This window comes from Callospermophilus lateralis, chromosome 2 (genome assembly GCF_048772815.1).
Source record: "Callospermophilus lateralis isolate mCalLat2 chromosome 2, mCalLat2.hap1, whole genome shotgun sequence".
Lineage (NCBI taxonomy): Eukaryota > Metazoa > Chordata > Mammalia > Rodentia > Sciuridae > Callospermophilus > Callospermophilus lateralis.
The window spans coordinates 98,536,675-98,559,849 of record NC_135306.1 but is presented as its reverse complement, the minus strand read 5'-3'; the positions used below and the strand labels follow the sequence as shown (position 1 = coordinate 98,559,849).

The 23,175-nt window shown below is 33.0% G+C and overlaps 1 protein-coding gene across 2 annotated transcripts in view; it reads right to left on the bottom strand.

Annotated features, from left to right (window-relative positions):
* Arhgap32 (Rho GTPase activating protein 32) overlaps nt 1–23,175 on the bottom strand; it is a 285,153-nt gene that overhangs the window by 24,752 nt on the left and 237,226 nt on the right. For both annotated transcript variants that reach the window (XM_076846177.2, XM_076846178.2), the window contains one exon: nt 8,567–8,716. In XM_076846177.2, the coding sequence (XP_076702292.1) occupies nt 8,567–8,716 (150 nt within the window). The remainder of the gene's footprint in view (nt 1–8,566; nt 8,717–23,175) is intronic.

The following is a 23,175-nucleotide window of genomic DNA, read 5'->3' as shown; positions in this document are numbered from 1 at the left end:
TTGAAAACATACAGAATAAAAGATTTTTCCCTGGATAATGTGAAAACCCCTACGGACATAATACTTCATGGGAAATGTCTGCATTGCTTCTTTTTATTGGGGAGGGGTGTACCAGGGATTGAGCTCAGGGGCGATCAACCACTGAGCCATATCCCCAGCCCTATTTTGTATTTTATTTAGAGACAGGGTCTCATTGAGTTGCTTAGCACTTCACTAAATTGCTGAGGCTGGCTTTGAACTCAAGATTCTCCTGTTTTGGCTTCCCACGCTACTGGGATTATAGGCATGCACCAGTGCACCCCACTCTCTGCTTTGCTTCTTTACATTTCATATTCCTTAACTAAAAGAACTCAACGTCTACAAAATAATCACATCAAACTTAATAAATAAAATTGCATGATAACTATTTAAAATTTTAAGCAAGATAAACGATTTAATAGCCATTCCCACCCACAACCATTTAACAAATGAGCCAAATGAACATGAAAAAAATGACCCAGTCAAAATAGAACATCAGAAACCTCCAAGAGATAATTTGACTAAAAATTATTCCCATGCATACCAAATAATACAGTTTTGATTTTTTATACGACCACATGACAACCGAATAAGAGGAAATGTTTAAATAAAAACTAGTGATCCTTTTAAGTAGAATTGTGGCTTACAGAAGTAGGAATAAGTATAACAAAAATTGGCCTTTAATTTTTTTTGACAGTCATGGTTTTGTTGTTCTTTTCTCTTCATTCATTCATTCATTCACTAGCTTACTTACCAACTGTCTTCTTACTAAGTCACTTCTGTCTGTTAGGCATCAAGTAGGCTTTGCCAGAACAGATGAAAAAGAACTGTTTTTTTGTAATGGGGTGGCTTCCAGGTTAAGAGCACAAAAGGTAGTATAACATAGAATAAGCATCATGATTCTTGGTTAACAAATTATGACTACCTAGAGGATTAACTTTGGGGTGATTTGGGGCTTGTTTCTTTCTACTGTGCTCTGACTATAATATTTTTGCATATATACAATAGTTTAAAAAGGTCTCTTGCTGAAAGAAATGAATAACTTCAAACCGAAACAGACATATACATACGTGCAGGCAAACAGAGTTTCCTCTTCTTTGGTTTTAAAATATCTTTTTTACCAAACCTAACTTTACCTATTTTCTCCAAAGTTCCATTTTTTAATTAGCAATCTAATTTCAAACTTTTAAGGAAATCCTGTTTTAAATATGTGCAGCAAATAAAACAAGTCCTATGAATAAAAGTCAATAATACTTAAAACTTTGTTCCACTGGAATGGATTCTGTCGTAATTAGGGAATATGCAAACACTGTAGTTAAGTCTTTCATTTGTTGAGAAGAAATGAGATATTAGCATCTGTCCTCATTTATCATTCTTATGGATGTGTAACCGATGTGATTCTGCAATCTGTATACAGGGTAAAAATGGGAGTTCATATCCCACTTGAATCAAAGTGTGAAATATGATATATCAAGAACTATGTAATGTTTTGAACAACCAACAATAAAAATTTAAAAAAAGAGTGGAAACATACATAAAATTTCTAAGGTCCAACTCAAATTTGCTGAATTAATCTCTAAAAGTTAGTGAGCATGGCAGAATAACTTGGAAAATATGGGCTCATATTAATGATCTCACCTATGCAAGGTTGTATAACAGCAAAAGATACCAAAAAAATCAATGTAACAAAAAACCATTTTGATTCTATAATTAAGAATGCCCCATGCAGAAGGCAAATTAATGTAATCTACACATAAAAATACTCTGTGGGCAAAATTTTTTTAGAAAATTGGTTTTATAGGTAACTGTGATATAAAATCTTTAATCAGTTCGATTATAAACATTGTGACAGGTGAAACTCTGTGAGATCATTCTGAGTGAACACTGGCACCAGGTACCACAAACTAATGAATAAAAAGAGAACTGCCTTGTCAGGCTTGTAGGTGATTTCTTAAAACATCTTTTATTTTATTTTATTTATTTTTTTGGTACTGGGGATTGAACTCAGGAACACTCAACCACTGAGCCACATCCCCAGCCACATCCCCAGGCTATTTTAGTTAGAGACAGGGTCTCACTGAGTTGCTTAGTGCCTCACCCTTGTTGAGGATGGCTTTGAACTCTCTATTCTCCTGTCTCAGCCTCCTGAACTGCTGGGATTACACGCATGTGCCACCACACTCAACTTCTTAAAACATCTTATGTAGAAGAAACAGGTCAGGTTTGTCTCTTGCTCGAACTGGGAGGTGCTCAAAACTTTAGAAAGTGTAACAAGGTCATCTCACTATAATCATTCACTAGGAACACAATTCAGAGAATGAGTCACTTTAGAAAAATCATTATTCTGAATGTGCTTCCTTTTCAGAAAAATCTGATGAAAAGTCCATCTTGTTTAGGGTAAAGACATCACAAGTCATTTGTAGCCTAACAATAAGGGCACATTTTGAGAAATGCAAAGTTAGGTGATTTCCTTTTTTTTTTTTGCTAACAATAGAGTATACCTAATATACAGATCTAGATGGAACAGCTTACTACACACCTTAGCTATATAATATAGCCTAGCACTCCTTGGCTATAAAGTTGTCCAGCATATTACCACACTGAATACCATAGGCAATTGTAGCACAAAGGTGAATACTTATGTGTCTGCACAAAAAAAGGTTAAAATATGGTATAAAATGTGCACCTATTAGAGGACACTTACATGCATGGAGCTTACAATACTAAAAATTGCTCTGGGTGAGTCAGTGAGTGAGTGGGGTGAATGTGAAGGCTACAAGCACTACAGTACACTACTGAAGACTATATATACTGTACCTGTTATTTAAAAAAATAAATTTTCTTTCTTTACTAATAAATTAACCTTAGATTAAAGTAACTTTTTACTCTATAAACTTTAAATTTTTGAAATTTTCTCAATTGTACAGTAACACTTAGCTAAAAACATAATACATTGCACAACTCTGTAAAATATTTCTCTTTATATCCTTAAAGTTTTTTCTATCTAAAATTTTTTACTTTCACATATTTTTCAGTTTTTAAACTTTCTTGTTAAAAATAAAGACATAAACACATACAGTAGCCTAGGTTAGGCCTCCAAAGGGTCAGGATTATCAACATAACTATCCTCCACTTCCCCATCGTGTCCCACTAGAAGGTGTTCTAGAACAACATCACTCATGGAGTCATCATCTCCTATGATATTGAGGCCTTCTGGAATCCCTCTGGAAGGACCTTCTTGGAGCTCTTCTTGAGCAGGCATCATTTTTTCAGAAATATGTTCATGTTATTTCCTTGGATTTTCCCCCCCATCATAGTTTTGCTCATAAGTAGATAATGCATGTGACACTCCTCTTTGTTAATAAAAAACTTTTACTGGGGTCCATGGATTCAATCTTTATAAGGAATCGGCAAACACTTCTTCTAAATCCTTCATTGTGAATTTTCTTGGGCGCTCTGCAATTTCCTTCTCTCTTGCCTCTTCTACAGCTGTGCATACCTGATCCAGTTCCAACAACTCCTCATTGATTGTCAATTCCTCAGGAATCACCTCTAGGAGCTCTTCAACATCATCCTCATTCATTCCTAAAGAAAGGTGTTTCCTATCTCAACCACAGCCTTGTTGATTTTTGCAACTCCTCATCCTTGTCAAATTCTTTGGAGTCAGGATAAACTTTTTGAGTGTCTTCTTCCAGGTGCCATTTTTACACTCCTTACTGACATCACCTCAACCCCAAATAAGGTCTTGATACAGTCATATAAGCTATAATCTTTCCAGAACAGCATCAGTGTCTTCCTCAGTTGCAGCAATAACCTGGCCCAAGGTCTTCCACAGGTAGTAGACCTTGAAAGCTGCTATAACTCCTTGATCCACTTGTTGGATCAAAGAGGTGGCATTTAGAGCAAAAATCATCACTTTGATATTAGGATGAAGGTCAGCAATAAAAGAGAATTGCTGGAGCACTACCAACAATAAGTAACATTTTGAAAGGTATGTGATTATCCATATAGTGCTTCTGTACTTTCCTGACATAGCACTTCCCGAGGCCATCTGGACAATGCATGACATCTTTTTGCTCCTGAAGCATGCTGGAGTGTGTGCTTGCTGACATGCTTGAAAGCCGGGGGCATACTGCTGTGACAGATCAAAAAGGCTTCCAATTCATAGCCTGCAACACCACCCCTAAATACAACTGTTGTCCCATTCTTAACAAGCCTTGAAACCTGGCACTGACTTGGCCTTCTCATGGATGAAAGTCCTTCAGGCATGGTTTCCAGAATATTGAAGTTTCTTCTATATTGAAGACTTGCTCTGGCAAGCAGTTTTCCTCTATAATCAGCTTATCTAGGATCTCCAAAAATTCTTCAGCTGCTTTAACATCAGCATTCACAGATGTGCCACTTTCATATTATGTAAGACATGATCTGTTCAAACTACCCAGAGGTACCAGTTAGTTCAACATCGTAGTGGGGTCCAATCTTTTCCTTCAACATTGCAAACAAACTGCTTGGGCCATGACTGTCATGGTGCTAAAAGGGATATACTTCTGTGTGCCTGGTCTTCAATCTAGGGCACTAGAAGTTTCTTCATATTTGATACAGGCCATTCTTGAATTTTTCTTAGTCCCTTTCCCATCACTGAAGCAGATTCCATCAATTTGTTCTTGTTCTTCAAGATGGCAGCTATGGTAGGATGGGATATACCTAACTGGTAAGCAATGTATCACTGATGTTATCAACTTCATAGTCCTTAATCACTCAATCTTTTTCCAGATGAATCAATGTAGCCTCTTACTGTCATTAGCAGTGGCTACTGTACACTTAGGAAACATGATAAACAAAACAACATGAGATTACATCAAGCATAAGAGAAAATGATACAATCAAAAGACAAAGTCAATGTGAGATGCATATGCTGGCATAACACACAACAAGGCACACTGTCTTACAGTAAACATTTTTTTTAAATAAATAGAAGGAGCACACTTTAAAGTGATAATAAAAGTATAGTATAATAAATACATAAACCAGTAACAGTCATTTATTATCATTATTATGTACATATAATTATAACTGTATGTACTATATTTTTATACAATTGTCAGCACAGTAGGTTTGTTTATATCAGCATCACCAAAACCACATGAGTAACATGTTGCACCAGAAGTTTTGTTTTGTTTTGGTGGTGCTGGGGATTGAACCTAGGCTTTGTGCATGTTAAGGAAGTACCTTACTACCGAGTTACCTTCCCAGACATTAGTTAAACTTTTGGAAGTCTACACATCACTACTAGGTGATAGGAATTTTTTAGCTGCATCATAATCTTATGAAACCACTGTTATGTATGTGGTCCATCACTGGTCAAAATGCCAGTATGCAGCACTTGACTATATTTTAAAGTCTAAATTAAAACAACAATTTTGAGAATGATTATATACATTATATGATTATACATTTATACATATAAAATGTATGTAATATATATTATTCTTCCCAGAGTTTAAAATACTATACATAATACATATTCAATTCCAGTTATTTTTAAATGTTAAAATAGTTTCTATGTGCCAGGCATAGTAGCGCATGCCTATAATCCCGGCAGCTCAGAAGTCTGAGGAAGTAGGATCACAAGTTCAAAGCCAGACTCAGCAAAAGTGAGGTGCTAAACAACTCAGTAAGACCCTATCTCTAAATAAAATACAAAATAGGGCTGGGGATGTGGCTCAGTGGTTGAGTGTCCCTGAGTTCAGTCCCTGGTACCCACCCACCCCCAAAAAAGCCTGTGTGTGTGTGTGTGTGTGTGCGCGCACGTGCGCGCAAGTATACACACAATGAGACTATAGGTATAGATTATATACAATATATGTGAAATCTCAAAATGTTGAGATAATTCCTCACATACTTATTAAATCACAGTTAAATAATTCTGATATGAAAAACCAATTTCTTTCCTAATTAAAATTTTAGTTAATACACTTCAAAGGTTTCTCTTTTCCTGCTAATTTAGACCTCATTTGGATATTACATGAATATTTCATATGAATATTTATTCTTTATTTTTCATCACCCTTGGTGAAATAGGAAATTATTTTAATATGCCAACTAGAATATATCTTACTTCAGTCTTCATAGTTCCTGCCTCTTCACATTTAACAAAGTTCAATTATATACTAGTGTAAAATTTTTTTCTTTTCTAATAATAGACTTTCTCTATTGGACAGGCCATGAGCAGGAAATTTTATCTTCCAAGACTATTTAATTCATTTCTAATTTATTCTAGCTTTTTTCCCCCCTCTTTTAATTGAAAAGGAGAATTAGGGAAAAAAAATCACAAAGATATTCTCTGACTCTAATACTTTAACATTTTATATAATCCCTAATTATTATAGTTTGAAGTTTTTTAATCTACATAACATTTTCATTTTTCTACACTATTAAAATTTATAATTTTTAATGACTTCACAATTTGTAGAAAAATTTCCTCCAAGATTGGGTATTCAACATTTTTTTGCTTTCATTTATAATGTTATATAATGTTTAATTATTTACACTAGGATAAATCCCTAAGGAGTAGAATTGCTATATGAAAGGAAAATTGTAAAATCCGTTATGTTTCTTGCTATGAAATGCCACCAAAAAAGGTTGTATTAATTTAGAGCTACTTGAAGCCAATAATTTTTATGCATTGACAAAAGTCATTGCTATCTTTAATGGCCCTAAATATCACAATTAAGAAAAAAACAGCTCTGCTATTTAAAAAATATTTATCAATGTAAAATGGTGTTTCAAAATTGCTTAAGAACATTTCTGTGATTACAAATGAGAGTAGACATGCTTCTGTCTTTTGTTTACTTTCTATCACCCTATGATAGGCATATGCTGTTTTTCTTTTACTCAGGGATGACCAATGCGATTCTGGAACCTGTATATTCAGAAAAATGAGATATTATATCCCATTTGATTCAAATATATGATATGTCAAGATCACTGTACTGTCATGTGTAACTAAGTAAAACAAATTTAAAAAATAAATAAATAAAATTAAAAACCTAATGATATTTTCACACATTATGATAACAGCATTACATCATATCCATAAAACAGTTATTTTTCCTAATTCATGGTGCCTTTCTTCTACATTTGTGTTTTTCATTACTTGAAAAACATATACATATGTTTGAAGCCCCTTCTTCCCTTATTTTTTTGTTTAATTCTGAGAAATTTTTTTTTCTTTTTTAACCTCAAAACAAAATCAATTCACATTGGCAATTCCATACATTTAAAGTAGTTAACTCTCTTAAACATTTGGAGGTTTTCTTTTTTCAGTGACTTAATATAGGAATTAATTTTTCAGATATATTATTATTATTTTAATATGTTATTATAAATTACCCTTCTTTATAACACAGTTCTAAAACCATTCTTCATCATAATGGATTTTTTACCTATAGTAGTAATTATTTCTAAACATTCTCAGCTATTTTTCATTCTTATATTTCATTCTCTTCACAAAACTCCTTCTTCTAGTTTTGAATGCTGTTTTAGTATCTAGTAAAGCTCAATGTCTTACATATTTTCTGATTTTTCCCCCCACAATTGTTCTCTGATAGTCTCACTGGTTGATTTTCTCATGTGCATTTTGACATTTACAAAAATAATCATCAGGGTTTTTTGTCTTTTTGTTTTTTAAAGAACTATATTAAGTTGACATTAATATGTGAATAAGATCTGTGTAAGATAATATTTTGTCAATTCTCTCACAAAATATGGTATAGTTTTGTATTAAATTCTTCTAAGTTCACTAGAATTCTTTAAAAAGTGAATAAGAATTTAATTTGGAATTGATATTACTAAAGGTATTTACCACATTACTTTCCATAGTGGTCCGTCTCATAATGGTTAAGAATCTCACAAATAATCTATTTCTGGTACTCATCAACAGCACAGGCAAATATTTCCTTAATATGCTGACTAAAAAGGATAATGCAAGAGAATGCTATTTTAAAATATCCAAAGAAAACTCCCCTTTTTTTTCCTCCCCTCCTATTCATTCATCTCCTTCATTCATTCACTCAACTAAAGTCTTAATTCAGAATTTAATTTATAGAGAAAAGAATATAAATCTTTAGGTATCAAAGTTGGAAGGCTGGTTTTGATATTTTATAGTCTCAAAAATATGCCTGTTTTTTCTACAAAGAAAATCAAGATTTTTTTTTTTTTTTTAAACCAAATGAGCAGGAAAACTGGCTAATAAAGCCATCTGGACAGACACAAGAAAAATGCAAAGTGCCAATGTTGCTGTGTCCTTTTTGTGCAAATAACATTCTTCCAAAGCAGATCACAAGCCCCACTAATGCCAAGGTGAATGTTTGAACTTCTCCACTCTTACCCCAAACTGAGAAAAGTCCCTGAGAAAGCTCAGTACTCACTGTTGAACCAAAATAAACACACACACACCACTTGCCTAATATATTCTGTAACTGGTTGTAAGAAACCAATATGGAGAATTCAGGAACTAATATTATGAGCTTATAGACTTTATTTTTACCTTCAAAGCCAGAATTCAGAAGGTGCTCCCCGAGATCACAACCAAACACCCGCTCTTTCAAAATCCCTCGCTGCTTTAGCTTCTGTTTTGTTGGACGAGACTTCATGAATGTTCGTAAGAAAGTAATGAGCTTGCCGTGTTTTTTAGATACTAAAAAATAATAATAAAGAGAAAATATTTTAGTAGTGGCAAGAAATTACACTTTCTTTTTTAAAAAATTTTTAATTTGTTCCATTTAGATATACATGACAATAGAGTGTACTTTGACATATTATACATACATGGAATATAACTTATTCTAATTAGGATCCCATTCTTGTGGTCATACATGATGTGGATTAGACAAAGGGGAATAAAGGGAAGGGAAGTGGTGATGGGAATAGGAAAGACAGTAAAATGAGTTAGACATAACTTTCCCACGTTCATATATGAACACATCATCAGTGAAACTCCACATGATGCACAATCACAAGATTGGGATCCTATTAAGAAATTATATTTTCATAGTGTGAAAAGAAACATACATCTTCATATGCTGGCTACAAAACAATCTATTATATATACACTTCATAACTTGCAGGAAAATTTCAGCATTTTAGTTCACAGATGTGTTATTAAAAACTTCATAGTTTTGCACTTTTTTCTCACCAGCCTGTGGTCTTATTTGATGGGACTGTGAACAAACTTAAGTGTTACAATCCATGATCTTTCAATCAAGTTTAGTAAATCAGCCATTTTCCTGTGCACATTTAAAGATGTGACAGAATTCCAAGAAGGACCTGAGTTTTACATAATATATATTGCTTTGGAGATCTTCATAATAATTAAGACTTGATAGAGTGTAAAGATGGTCAATTTCTACAGTACACTAAATGTATCACCTTAAGTCCTTTGTAGATCAAGAAAAGAAATAAGCAAGTTAATATTTGGAAAAAAATATTTGCAATGATTAATATAATAGAAAAACAATAGTACAAGAATTGAAAGCAAACAATTTTTGCGAAAAATCACTTTTACTGATAAATGCAGCCTATAGGGAAAATAGATAAGTCAACCCACAGCAAATACCATGAGCTCAGAGATCAACTGCAGGATTAAAGAGTATGCCAGGTGGCCTCAATCCTTCTATTCAATTTGCGAATGGTTACTGGAGTCTTATGTAAGCCTACTATAGATTGCTGAGTAATCCAAAGCTTAAATCTCCTGACTAGATGAAGACTCTGAGGGAACGCTGTGCACCAACCATAACTTACGGCTTAGAATGGCTACTAGCTCTATAAGTAGAGGTCAGATCAGACATTCGCCATCCATTTCTTTTCTTTTTATCTCATGGGAAACACTATTTGCAGACAGAAGTATCTTTTCTACAGACTCCAGGAGGGTGTACAGAGAGTTTGGATTTTATGCAATAAGAACACACCAAATAGTTAAAACAGTTACTTTAAAAATAACCCCATATTTGCATTAGAAGCCCAAAAGTATACTAATTAGTATATTAATTAATTAATTATTATTATATATGAATAAAGTATAACACATTCACATAGAGGATTACTGATATCCTTTTGCTTCTCATTATGTTTTAAAACAGGATCTATACTGTGATATGGAATAATCTTCAGGATACATTAAGTCCAAAAAGAAAAATAGATAAAAGTAAATTTAACATATAAAAGGATGAGGAGTACATATACCAAACACACACAATTTTACACACATGTATGTATACACCTAAGAGCTAATTTTTGCAAAAGAAACTAATATAAAGGGTAAAATGTATGGTAGGGAAAAAAATGGAAGGTGCAGCAAGATTTTGCTGAGTGAGTGTGTGTGTGTTTAATAGTCTGGCTTTTGAATTATATCAGTGCTCCTACTACATGTTCAAAGATAAATTAAAAACTTTAAAAAAGCAAATTCTAATATTGAAAATATGTACCTGATAATATCAAACCAAAAGCATAGTCAACAGAGATAAAATATCTTAAATACATGTATGTAGTCAATTGACTACACGCTTATGGGATATAGTCTAATGAGAAAAGAAGCACAGTCATATTTAACTTCATTCAACTAATTCACTATTGAGTGCAATTATAAAACAAAAAAAATACACACACAAAATAAACCACAAATTATTATTAGAAAAGATGTTCTAATGTGTGAGAGAGTGGGGATGATAAATACTATATTGAAGATAAAGAGAGAAAGAATAATAAAATCAAGGAAGGTGAACAAAACTCTCTAATATTAACTTGACTTGGAAATGTCAATATGAATTCAAAATGAAAGCTCACACATTTCCTCTGAACTCTATCCATTGACAAGGCTTAGCAACAATGACATATCTGAGACAGATGTCTCAGATCTGGGTTTCTAAGTCATTCCTGACTAAAATGAACCCAGACTACTAGGAGAAATGCCTAACTCCACTTCGGCAGCAGGCAAAGCACAAGAGGTGAATGGGAAACCTTATTGTGACAGAAAGCAAGGTGACCATGGTTACTAGTGTACCATGCCAAAGAGTCAAGGCAAGTCAATCGTCCCTGGTCAGACTTGGGATGATTCAATCATCATAAAGAATAAATATATTTAATTATAAAACATCAAACAAATAAAAATCCATGAGTTCATAGCAACATTCCCCCAAAGAAAGAAGTCACAATTTTTTAGCACAAATACAGCTAAAACATTGAAAAAACTGCAGGAGTAGTCTGCCATATTGAAATGGACTTCTTAATAGTAGAAAAAGGTAGATTCTTATTTTATTCACATCAATTAGCAATATTAAATTTTGAATTATCCACTGGAATTAATTATACTTTGACCTTCACAATTCAGGATAACTGGATGGAAACAGATCTCTAATTATGATCATCCAACAAAAACTCTTATGTGTGCTAAAATACCATTAGTCAGAGGGCAGCCTGTGTACAACTGGTCTTTCTAGGACATTAGATTGCTTTAACTCTGCTTCTTGGTTTGGTACGTTTGGCCTAAGAACAAAGAAAGTTGGCTATCTTTCCCTGTTAGGGTGATGACTACTCACACTTATTTTTCTGATAGTAACACAAGACCTAATTAATTAAGAGCTGCAAGAAAGCACAAAATTAAGACAGTGGAGGATGTCACTAGGAAAACTTACCTCCATTTGGTACTGAAGGACTCTGGGAAACAGTCCTGATAAATATGAGCCCCTGGATCCTATTCTGTGTGGCCACCTTTCTCCTGTTTACTTCTACCTCCAGCCTCCCACCCTCCCCAAAAAACAATGGAGTGAGAGTGGTGGATAGGATCCTTTCTTACTAACCTATATCCCATTCTGAGACAATAAAATTATACATAGTCATGATGGTGATTATCTATAAAGTCTATGGTTGAAGAAAATTAAACCATGTTATGCATAGTTTTGGAGTTGCTGTTACTGAAGTTATAAACTGGCACTCTGTGATAGAGAGGCTCTGGCATCTGAAACTAAATAATCATTTATCCTTAAGACAGTGTAATTCATCGCACTGAAAATCTATACTAATAAAATACTGAAATTTAGTTATTGTTAAATTTGAAAATCTAGTAATAATTCTAAATACAAATCCCTCTTATTAATTTTCTTCATTTTAAATTTTCTTCCATTTCTTGAGCATTAAAATGTCCAAAATGAGGGCTGGGGATATAACTCAGTTGGTAGAGTGCTTGCCTTGCCTGCATAAGGACCTGGGTTCAATCCCCAGCACCAAACACACACACAAAAAAAAATGTCCAAAATGAAATTTTGAACAGGGGCACTGCTCCCTCCGACTGCCTTCTTGTTCAATATTACTTGTTACTATTGTTTGAAGAGCAGAAACACAGAATACTCTCAATTCTGTTAGAAAACTTCTACTGAAGAAGCTGAAGTTTGGTTTTAGATGGTTAAGTACTTACAAACCCATGTAGAAACAGATATGCAGTGTGGGAAGGGAGGCTGTGAGGGTTAAAGTCCATCAAATATGCTGAATTCAAGACTAAAACAATTAACTATGGTATTCCACAGATAAAGGAAGTCAATAATGAAGTGCAAAATGACACTCAGACAAAAGCAAATCATATAATTTTAGATCCAAATTTTCTATTCTAGAAATAAAGTGCAACATGTGCCATGATCTTTTTTCATGTTATTGAGCCATGATAGATTTTATATCTGCAATCTTTTTATAGACCTGAGACAAACCCTACCAGACCAGTTTTTCTGGCAGTTACAGGCTTTAGCAGTATGACACACAACATATTATCTTCAAGGTAAATCTTTATGATACTGAACCAGTTTATAGGGAGATACTAAAAACATACAGCTCCGTAAACCACGGTGAACCTTGACATGTAGGTGAGACACTGGGGTTTTTAATTATATGAGCATAATATTTCTCCAGCAGTCACCAAGTAGTCTTGTATTCTGATAATACTTTCCCTAGTATTGGTTCTCAGAAATCTTCTAGACTAATGTAGGACAAGTCTGGGCTGGGATTAATTTCTAATTAATTACTAAGGAAGAGAGTTTGTGCCTAGATAATGGCCTCAGCATTAAGTTTGTTTGATTATATGCATCGAGTTGTGAGATCTGCAATAAATTCAGAAAGTCAAGCAGACAAAATTAAAGTGTGGTAGTGAGGGCACATAAACCTGTAGAGATTATTCTGATTAAACCGAAGATATAAAGTGCGAGTATAATGTTTATAATGTTTAACTTCAAATAGATTTTCATACATTGTATACAATATCCTCCTTTACTAAATTCTAAGAACACAGCATAGAACTTTTGGGGGAAATTTAATAGAAGGGGATATAAATATACACAACCAGGTTACATGATATTTAGGGCTGTCTTATAATCTCCCAAATCTGCATATCTTAAAATATTTTATTCTAAATAAATACAAAAAGATTTGAATTCAAATTTAAAATTTCATAAACTTGCTTTTATTTAAAGTATAACAGTATTTATTCACACCGATGAATATGGAGAAAGAATTTTTCTCTACAACTATCAAATTGAAGGACTAACATTCTAAAATTTCTGTTCTTCAAAAGTCTAAAAAGTGAATTTTAAAGAAAAGGAAAAAATTGCTAACACAAAAGCCACACTGTGCTCTTCTTAGTTTTTTCCTGATTACTATTTAAAAGGCTGTTAGAATGTGTACTTAGCCCCATAGTAACGTAAGTCTTCAGAGACCTTTTCTGGACAAATTAACTAGAAAACGTGACTAGAAGAAAAAGGCCTGGGGTATAACAGCCCTAGAGATTAAGAAGCATGGGAACCGATAGAAAATTTTGGACCCCAATACAGATACAATTACTTTGAAAAATTACTCAATACTTTGATTATGCAGGAAAGTTCAAGAAAATAATGTGATGATTATCAATGTACCCAATTATCTAGTTTTTAAGAACCTTAACATTTTACCATATTATTTTCCAGATTTATTCCCCCTACACATTTATTTTTTTTACTTAAAAAGTAAACCATAGTAGATGTAATTTTAAGACACTGTGTACCTCTCCTTTAATCCTATTCTCCCTACAGAGACTCTTTATCTTCAATTTAGTATTTATCAACCCCATCATGTTTTAAAATAATAACTATATATGTGCATATATAGCCATAAGCAATATGCAATACAGGTTATCATTTTTGTGTTTTTAAAATTTACAGAAATGAAATCATATGATATCAAATTTTCTGCAACATTATGTATCTGAGATTTATCAATGGCACTTGTGGCTCAGGATATTCATGTTAACTCCATTTAAGTTTTCCCTTATAAGTATATAATTTATATTTCTGATGTACTACTACTGTCTCTTAAACTTCCCAGGATTTTGTTATTTCAACCAACATTTCATTGAGCTAATAAGTGCTTCCCTGGGCAATGAATCCTTTGTTAGTTAACATACTTCAAAAATCTTCTCTAAGCTTGTGGCTTATCTTTCATCACACAAATTTAAAAACGTCTTTAGGTATGATTTCAATATGTTAAAATATTTTCCTTAACCCATAGTCATAGATGTTTCTTTTTTTTCTAAAATTCTCCATTTTCATGTTCTTTTTCTTAAGATGGACACAATATCTTTATTTATTTTATTTATTTTTATGTGGTGCTGAGGCTTGAACCCAATGCCTCACATGTGCAAGGCAAGTGCTCTACTGCTGAGCTATAACCCCAGGCCCCTTTTCATGTTCTTTTTCCAGTGTTTTTTTGTTGTTGTTGTTTATTTGTTTTTTTGCTGACTTAGAACTTTTTTATGTATTAAGTACAGAGATATAATTTTATTACTTTCCCATATGTATAACCAATTATTCTATCACCTTAGATGAATAATCATTTCTCTACTGATATTTTAAAAGTGTTCCTGTTTTATGTGAAAAATGCATACAGTATGAAAGAGGTTCATTTTTGAGTTCTCTCTTTTCTATCAGTTTCTCTGTATCAATACTCTATAACAGTATCTGGAAAGATAAATCCCTTCACTTATTTATTAAAAAATGTCTTCATATTTTTAGCCCTTATTATTTCATATGAAATTCAGCACCAGTTTATCAAATTATAGGGGGAAAACCTTTTGGAAATGTCACTGAAGTTACACTGAATTATAGATTATGTCACAGGACAATGGAATTCTTTATAATATTAAGCACATCCATGAACATATATCTCTCTCCATTTATTTAAAATTCTTTTAGTTCTTCAATTAATCTATTTTTTTCCTATAAAGGTTTAATATAATTTTGTTAGTGCTAATCTTGGGAACTTTATGACTTTTTTGCTATTATAAATATATACTTTCTAAATTACATTTTCTTTTAACTTACTACTAGTACAGAGAAATTCAATGAACATCGAAGTAAAGAGTATACTCAGGAGTCAGGTTTCTAGGCTTTTAATCTTATTACTGCAGCTTCTAGCTGTGCAATTATGGACAAAGTTCTTAAATTCTTAATACTTCATTTTCTCATGTATAAAAAGTTAAAAACAGTAACTACTCAATAGAATTGTCGTCATAATTAAATGAGTTAAAATTGTACAGCACTTAGTGTGAGAAAAACTTCATAAATGTTAGTGGCCATTATTGTTTATTATTTATATTTTACTTAGAACCTTTGCTGACCCATGTTATTATAACTTACAATTAGATTTCAGATTCTTTTTTTTTTTAATTAATTTTTATTGTAGGTTGTTCAAAACATTACATAGTTCTTGATAAATCATAATTCACATTTTGATTCAAGTGGGATATGAACTCCCATTTTTACCCCATATACAGATTGCAGAATCACATCAGTTGCACACAGATTCTTTGGATTAATAAATGTGCAAAGAAAACAGATTTCATTCTTCATTTCCAACCCTTCTGTTTCTTTCTGATTTCACTGGATCTCCAAAAAACGTTTATCTTGTTCCTGACTGTAAAAAGATTGTGTTTATTGCCGGGTGCAGTGGCACATACCTGTAATCCCTGCAGCTCAGGAGGCTGAGACAGAAGGATCTCGAGTTCAAAGCCAGCCTCATCAATTTAGCAAGGCCCTAAGAAACTCAATGAGACCCTGTCTCTAAATAAAGTATAAGAAAAGGCTGGGGATGTGGCTCAGTGTTTAAATAACTCTGTGTTCAATTGCCAGTAAACCCCCGCCCCACTTCCCAAAAACAGATTGTTTACTACATCTCACCATTAAAATATGTTTGGGGTTTGGGGATAAAAACCTTAAATTTACACAAAATATCTATTCATAATTGGTAAGATACATACAAAGCACCAGTGTTGATCTTTATCAAGTAATTTCTTTCCATGTATTATGACAATTTTTTAGCTTATCTTGCTTAATTTTTAAGTCATTCACCCTTATATACATCAGTACTAGGGACTGAACATGGAGGCTTAACTGAGCTACATCCAGCCCTTTTAATTTTTGTGTTTTGAGACTGGGCCTCGGGAAGTTGCCCAGGCTATCCTTGAATTCGTAATCCTCCTGCCCCAACTCCACTCAGTTTTTAAGTTTGGAGATGTGGTAAACTTATACCCACTTTTAGAAGTTTTCTTTTTTATACTTTATACTTTACTTTCTTTTAAACTTTTCTTTTATACTATACTCAATGAGACTCAATGAATGCAAGAGGCTTGAGAAGGCTCATGGCAATTTAACAAAAGGCTAGGCCTGATGGTGCCCACCTATAAACCCAGTGATTTAGGAAACTGGGGCAGAAGGATCCCAAGTTTGAGGGTCCAGTTTCAGCAATTTAGTGAGACCTAATTAAATCCCCAGTACTGGAGTGAGGGGAAGGGATGGGGTGGGGGGTGGAGTTTTTTTTTTTTAAACAAAAGCTGCAAGTCCAGGTAAAATTCCCTCTGAGAAATTGTAGTAAACATTAGAAATAAACTGTAAACATTAGAACTGAATTTCTCTTATAAAGGAATACAAATATAGAAGAACTCTATAGTGTATAAGCATAGACAAAGAAGTCTGAAAGAAATGAGAAAACTAGGATAGGTTGTTGAGGCTTGAAATATCAGCAAAGAAAAAAATGACATTTACATTTACATCTTAAATAACTAAAATAAACTGTTACTTAATAATTTCAAAATTACTAAAAGGAATATTGGCAAGAGATATAAAAATTATGTTTAGCATGTATTGGTCATATGAGCTGAAAAATAGAGGGAAACTGAAAAATGAAGTTATTGAACAAGCTTGGTCAGCACTTAAGTTGGGAAAACTGTCTATAATTATTATGTAGTCTATACCTTTGAATATATAGATTAGTTTAATACTTTTAAAATATCTTTATTTTATTTATTCATTCATTTATTTAATGTGGTGCTGAGAATCAAACCCAGTGCCTCACATGTGTGAGGCTAATGCTCTACCACTGAGCTACAACCCCAGCCCCTAGATTAGTTTAAATTTAACCAACAAAACTTTCACTTGCAAATAAATGGACTCATAAATTACACTGTGATTGAATAGTAACTCTATAAATCTTTTAAGGAAAAAACTTCTAGATAGCTGAGCAAGATTCTAATATGTTACTCAAATATTAGTTAAAGGAACTGAACCAGAGACACTTTTTCCAGTAACTGAAATGTAGAACTTCTTAGGACTTTTCCTCTTTTATAAAATTAAAGGCTTTGATAAAAATAAACCTTCTAAAATGAATAATATAACAAATTCCTGATACAATTATTCAGCCAATGAATGAAAATATACATGAATAATTTTGATGTTTTTTGTTTTAAAAAAAGTACCCTCCAAATCAGAATAAAGGAGTTTCTTGCACACTGAACTAAAATAAGTTTTTATTTGATGAAATAAGGATAGGCTCAAGCAATTCTATCACTGACTCTATTCTTATCTTTCTAAATTCTCTGGTCTATTTGGTGAAGAGAGCTGTCCTCTCTCTGGCTCCCCCCATTTGGTCTATTCCCAGTCCTAAAAATGCAATATAAAGAAGAAGATTAAATCCCAAACCAAATATCCAACAAAAATTGAAAGAAAATCTAGACAGTATGGTAATATCATAACAATAAGTATAGTATGATTATTGTTTTTGAGTTCTTATTATATGCCAGGGCTTTACATGCATTAACAAATTTAATCTCAGTTTGTGTTGACATCACACTCTAAATGATTTAAATTCAAAATTTTAGAGTTTTCAGTCACTAGAATTATCTCTTAATAATCATATTTCAATCTTTTTCTTTAGTTTGTTTGGTACTATCCTATGTATCTAAACATAAAATTTGCATAGGGTTAAAAAAACCTTATGGTAGGCATAAAAGTCAGTAATTCTTTTGTGTGTTTGTGGGGTTACGCATGTGCATGTGTGTATAAAATCAATTTTATTCTTTGTGTGTTTCTTTGGGTACAAAAACCAATGTCACTATATTCACTATATTCATCATACTGATCAATCAATTGAGGGGGAAGAAAATCCCAAAGGCACCACATAACACAGTCTAATAAATTATACAACTGAAGATTCATATATGAAATTGTCAGTTTAGCCAATCCAGTCAAAAAATTTCAAAAGAAATCTATCTTTGGACGTAAACACAACCTCATTGCACTCTTGAATAATTATTTTGAATGCCATATACTTTTTCTAAGCTTCATAATGAACTCTAATAAATTTCAGTTTGGATTGTATATTTGGGGAGAGATAGGAGCTCCTATTGTTTACCCACAATTCTTGAGCTTTCACCTGGATCTTCAGTGACTCCCTTGTTTTTCCAACACATTGGAGTATCTGTGTTCAAAGCTGGACTTTCTTATCCTGGCAAGAGCATGGTCTGCCTAAGAACTAACACATACTAAATTGCATCTGTAAGTTTTCCATCTGGGAATAAGTGGTATTTTGACTAAAGAAAGCTTTGGGGGAAAAAGAGATTTCTGGCACTTTTTTCAGTCTTCTTCTTACCTATCTCTTCCAGAGCTCTGGACACCCACAGCCTAAATCCCTGCCTACCCTTCTCAAAGTATTCCTTCCTGCCCAAAACTGGACTTTCAGTAATTCTATTGAAATTTTTAAAATACATACTTCATCCAATGACCTAGTATTTGAAAGTTTTTATGACTTTTCAATAAAAAGACAAAAATAGGTTGAATGTCCCTTATCCAAAATACTGGGGACCAAAGGCGTTTTAGCATTTAGATTGTTTTAGGTTCTAAAAGATACAAATATATATAGTGAGAGATTAGGGGGATGGGACCCAGGTCTAAACATGAAATTCATTATGTTTCATGTACCTCTTATAGATAGAGGCAAGGTTATTTTATACAATATTACAAGGCACTTCACTTTGATCGCAGCTTGTCATATGAACTCTGGTGTAGAATTTTCCACTGTGGCATCATTTTGGTGCTCAGAAAGTCTTGGGTTTTGGAACATTTCATATCAGAGATATTTAACCTATAGTGTAATAAAGACCATCAATCCACTCAAAGCTTCTGTTGGTTAGGTATGTGCTAGTGAAAAAGTAGAATGTGAAGTATGGTTTTAGTTCTTATTCTGCCAATAATTCACTAGAATGTTTTAGACAAGGAAATGAAACAGTTTAGACCTTATTTAATAATATGAACAATAGAGAAGCTTAACTAGGCAATGTGGATTCTAGATTTCAATGAAAATGTCTTAGAGGGCTGGGGATGTGGCTCAAGCGGTAGCGCGCTTGCCTGGCATGCGTGCGGCCTGGGTTCGATCCTCAGCACCACATACAAACAAAGATGTCGTGTCTGCCGATAACTAAAAAAGAATAAATAAATATTAAGATTCTCTCTCTTCTCTCTCTCTCTCTCTCTCTCTCTCTCTCTCTCTCTCTCTCTCTCCCCCCCCTCACTCTCTCTTAAAAAAAAAAAGAAAATGTCTTAGAAATCATTAAGTACTCTGAGGAAATATGAAATTTCATATTTCATTAGCCCAGAAAGTTCTAAGTCTGTGGAAAATATATTTGCTTTAGAACATCATCTCAGGAGAATGAAAGAGACATAATTTAATACTTCACACAAACAAAAAAAAAATCTGGCTTTCCAAATCATCTTGGCAAAAGCTGGTATAAGAATATAAGATAAAAAATCACGATTAAGGGTTATTGTTTAATGTCTAGTACATTAGGTTTAGAGCTTTTTATATTGTTTTATATATTTATTTTGCTTCATGAATGATTAAAATGGTAATAAGGAGTCTTTATATAACTAATTTACATAACATAACTATTTACAGGACTTAATGCATAACTGAACTATCTTTAATAGTAAAAGACATTCACAGTTGTTAATCATGCAATATGATATACTGTCATTTATTCCTTTGGTTTATTTACTTGAAAGTTCTTAGCCAACAATACAATGATTGATTATAATATTGTTTTTACTAATAAATGCCAGATATATTATAAAGAATAATTTTTTCATTTAAAATTTTTGTTTTTATTTTTTAGTTGTAGATAGGCCTTTCTTTCTTCCTTTCTTTCTTTATTTATATGTGGTGCTGAGAATCAAACCCAGTGCCTCACATATGCTAGGCAAGTGCACTACTGCTGAGCCCCAGCCCCAGCCCCAAAGATTAATCTAGATTTTAGGAATTCCCTGTAGTAAAAGGAAAACAAGGTACATTTTATCTATAAAATTCTGAACTTGTAGCAACTTATATTCTATCGGGTCAATACTCAAAATTCTCACTTTCTTTTTAGGAACCCTGAATTTAGCTTCTAATTTTTAAATCAGGGATACAACTATTGTTCAATTTTGAATTCCATTCTCTCATTTCTCAAGCATATGTCCAAAATATTCTTTAGATAAACTAACACTCCAATTTTAATAGACCATTGAAATTACTGTGGAATAAGAAAGTACAGAACCACTTTTGCTTGATATATCACAAACACTTTTGTAAGTAAGAGGGGGAAAAAAAAACCACAGTTCTCTAATTGATGCAGGTAACAGCTGCAAGAGGCTGCTGCAGAGAAAATATCTGTGACCAGCCCAGGATTGAGATTCTGGAATGTGGATGACTGTAACCATTTGATAGCTGAACATTCCAACTTTAAAAGGAGGAATCCAGGTATCTGAGAAATGCCATGTTCACTGGATGCTAAATTTAAAGTGGCATTGACAGTAATGGCTCTTGATTAAATAATAGGAATGCTATTAACAGTTACATAACTCAAATAGGCCTCCATTTACTAATGAGGGAGAAGGGGAGCCATTTCAAAAGACATTACTTACCAGAATGCAAATGAATGACTTAATATTAAGAGGTCTAGAAAGTAAATCTGTAGTAAAATTTTAGAAAAGAAAACTTCCACTTCCATACATAGAAAAGATTAAGAACAATTCACTGAGAAAAAGAGAAGCAGAAAAAAGACATTCAATTTCTTCAAAATATCTAGCACAAATCATGATAAGTATATGCCTAAAATGTTTGAATAAAACGGTATCTGTTCTTCAGGGTTAAGAATGAAAGCAAAGCAACATCATGCTGCTGCCCTTCCCAGGAGTATACAAACAGTGACCACACAGAACTGGCACCTGCTAGAGCTTTAAAAATTGTGTTCCTTGGGAAAATGGCCATATGGTTAATAAGATAAGACTCTTATTGATCTACAATAGTTATTTGCTTTTCTACAGGTACGTATTCCTGATACAAATATCAAAGAAGCCTCAAATTTAACATATATGATTTTAGGTTGATATTTATAAATAAGCTTTACTTTTTCCTGCTCAAAATGATACTCACTGATTGTTATTTAAGATTTTAGACTACAAATTGAAATATACATGAAAGAGGTTTTTTTCCTCAATCCTACAAAACAAAGTAAGGGTTGTTTTTTGTAACTTGGTGACTTTACCAACTCAGTTATTATATAAAAGACTATGACTAATTTCATTTCTAAAAACAGAGCAAAAGGAAGATTTGCATTTTGCCAGAGGCAAGTAGGAGGAAACATGAGGTAGATATAAATTCCTGACGCTAAAAGTATTTTAACACTAGAATGGGATATAATATACAGGTTACAGTTTTTTAAATTTGCTAAAAGTTTTTAAATTGTTTGGTCTCTTATTTTTCCAACATGAACCAGTACTATTTGATAAGAAGCTTAAAAAGTAGTACTATTTCAGGAGGACATTTGTTTGCATTTTCTCTTAAAAATTAAAGTATAGCAACCGCATAAAAATTCAGGTACATCTAAGGTAACAGGACTAGCAAAATACTACATTAAGTTCTAGAAAGATGAAAATTTACAACCTCAATCTTAATGGAGATTAAGATTAACTCCCTTTCTGGAGATTTTTTTCATTAGATTAAAATGTAATCATATTCACTTTAATGCCACATAATCCTCTGCACTTTATTAAGCTATAAAGTTTGATGTGGAACACTGATATGATCACAGTGGTTTTTCCTGTTAGCTTTGGGTTTTTTTCGGGGGAGGGGGCAGGAAGTGGAGGACAGAGGTTCTATATTTGTAGAGTACAAGACTGATATGATAATGCAGTTGCTTTAAAGGTAAAAGTCCTACAACCAGGCTCAACCAAATACCTGACCTTTAGCATGGTGAATAGGACACAGACTTTGATGTCAGATATGCCTGGGGGTTAGAATCCAGTCCTTAAGCACTTTCCAGTTGCCAAGATCTTAAGCAAATTACCTATTGAAATCTCAAGTACCTCACTATCCAATGGGAATAACAACTGTCACTCAGGGTTCCTATGATGCTTACATGAAATGATACATACCAAACACTTAATTCTACAAATGTCAGAAAATAGGAACTATTTTTACCACAGGAATTTCTCTTTTCACTTTTTGTATGAAAACTTGGGAGAATCCCCCTTGATATTGGGTTAACCAGGATCCTGACTCAGCTTTAGAGGCCAAGTTTATCTAATCTAGCTATGTATCCCAAATTGAGACTTGAGCTCACTAGGAAGCATACACACAGACACAGCATCATTTCTAGTTTTTCTTCCTATAATCTCCTCACATGTAAACTTAAGTAATTTTAGATTTCTGCTGTTTTCTATTGAATATAATAGAGTATTACTTACAAAAATGAAATTATGGCTTCAAAACATTATCATA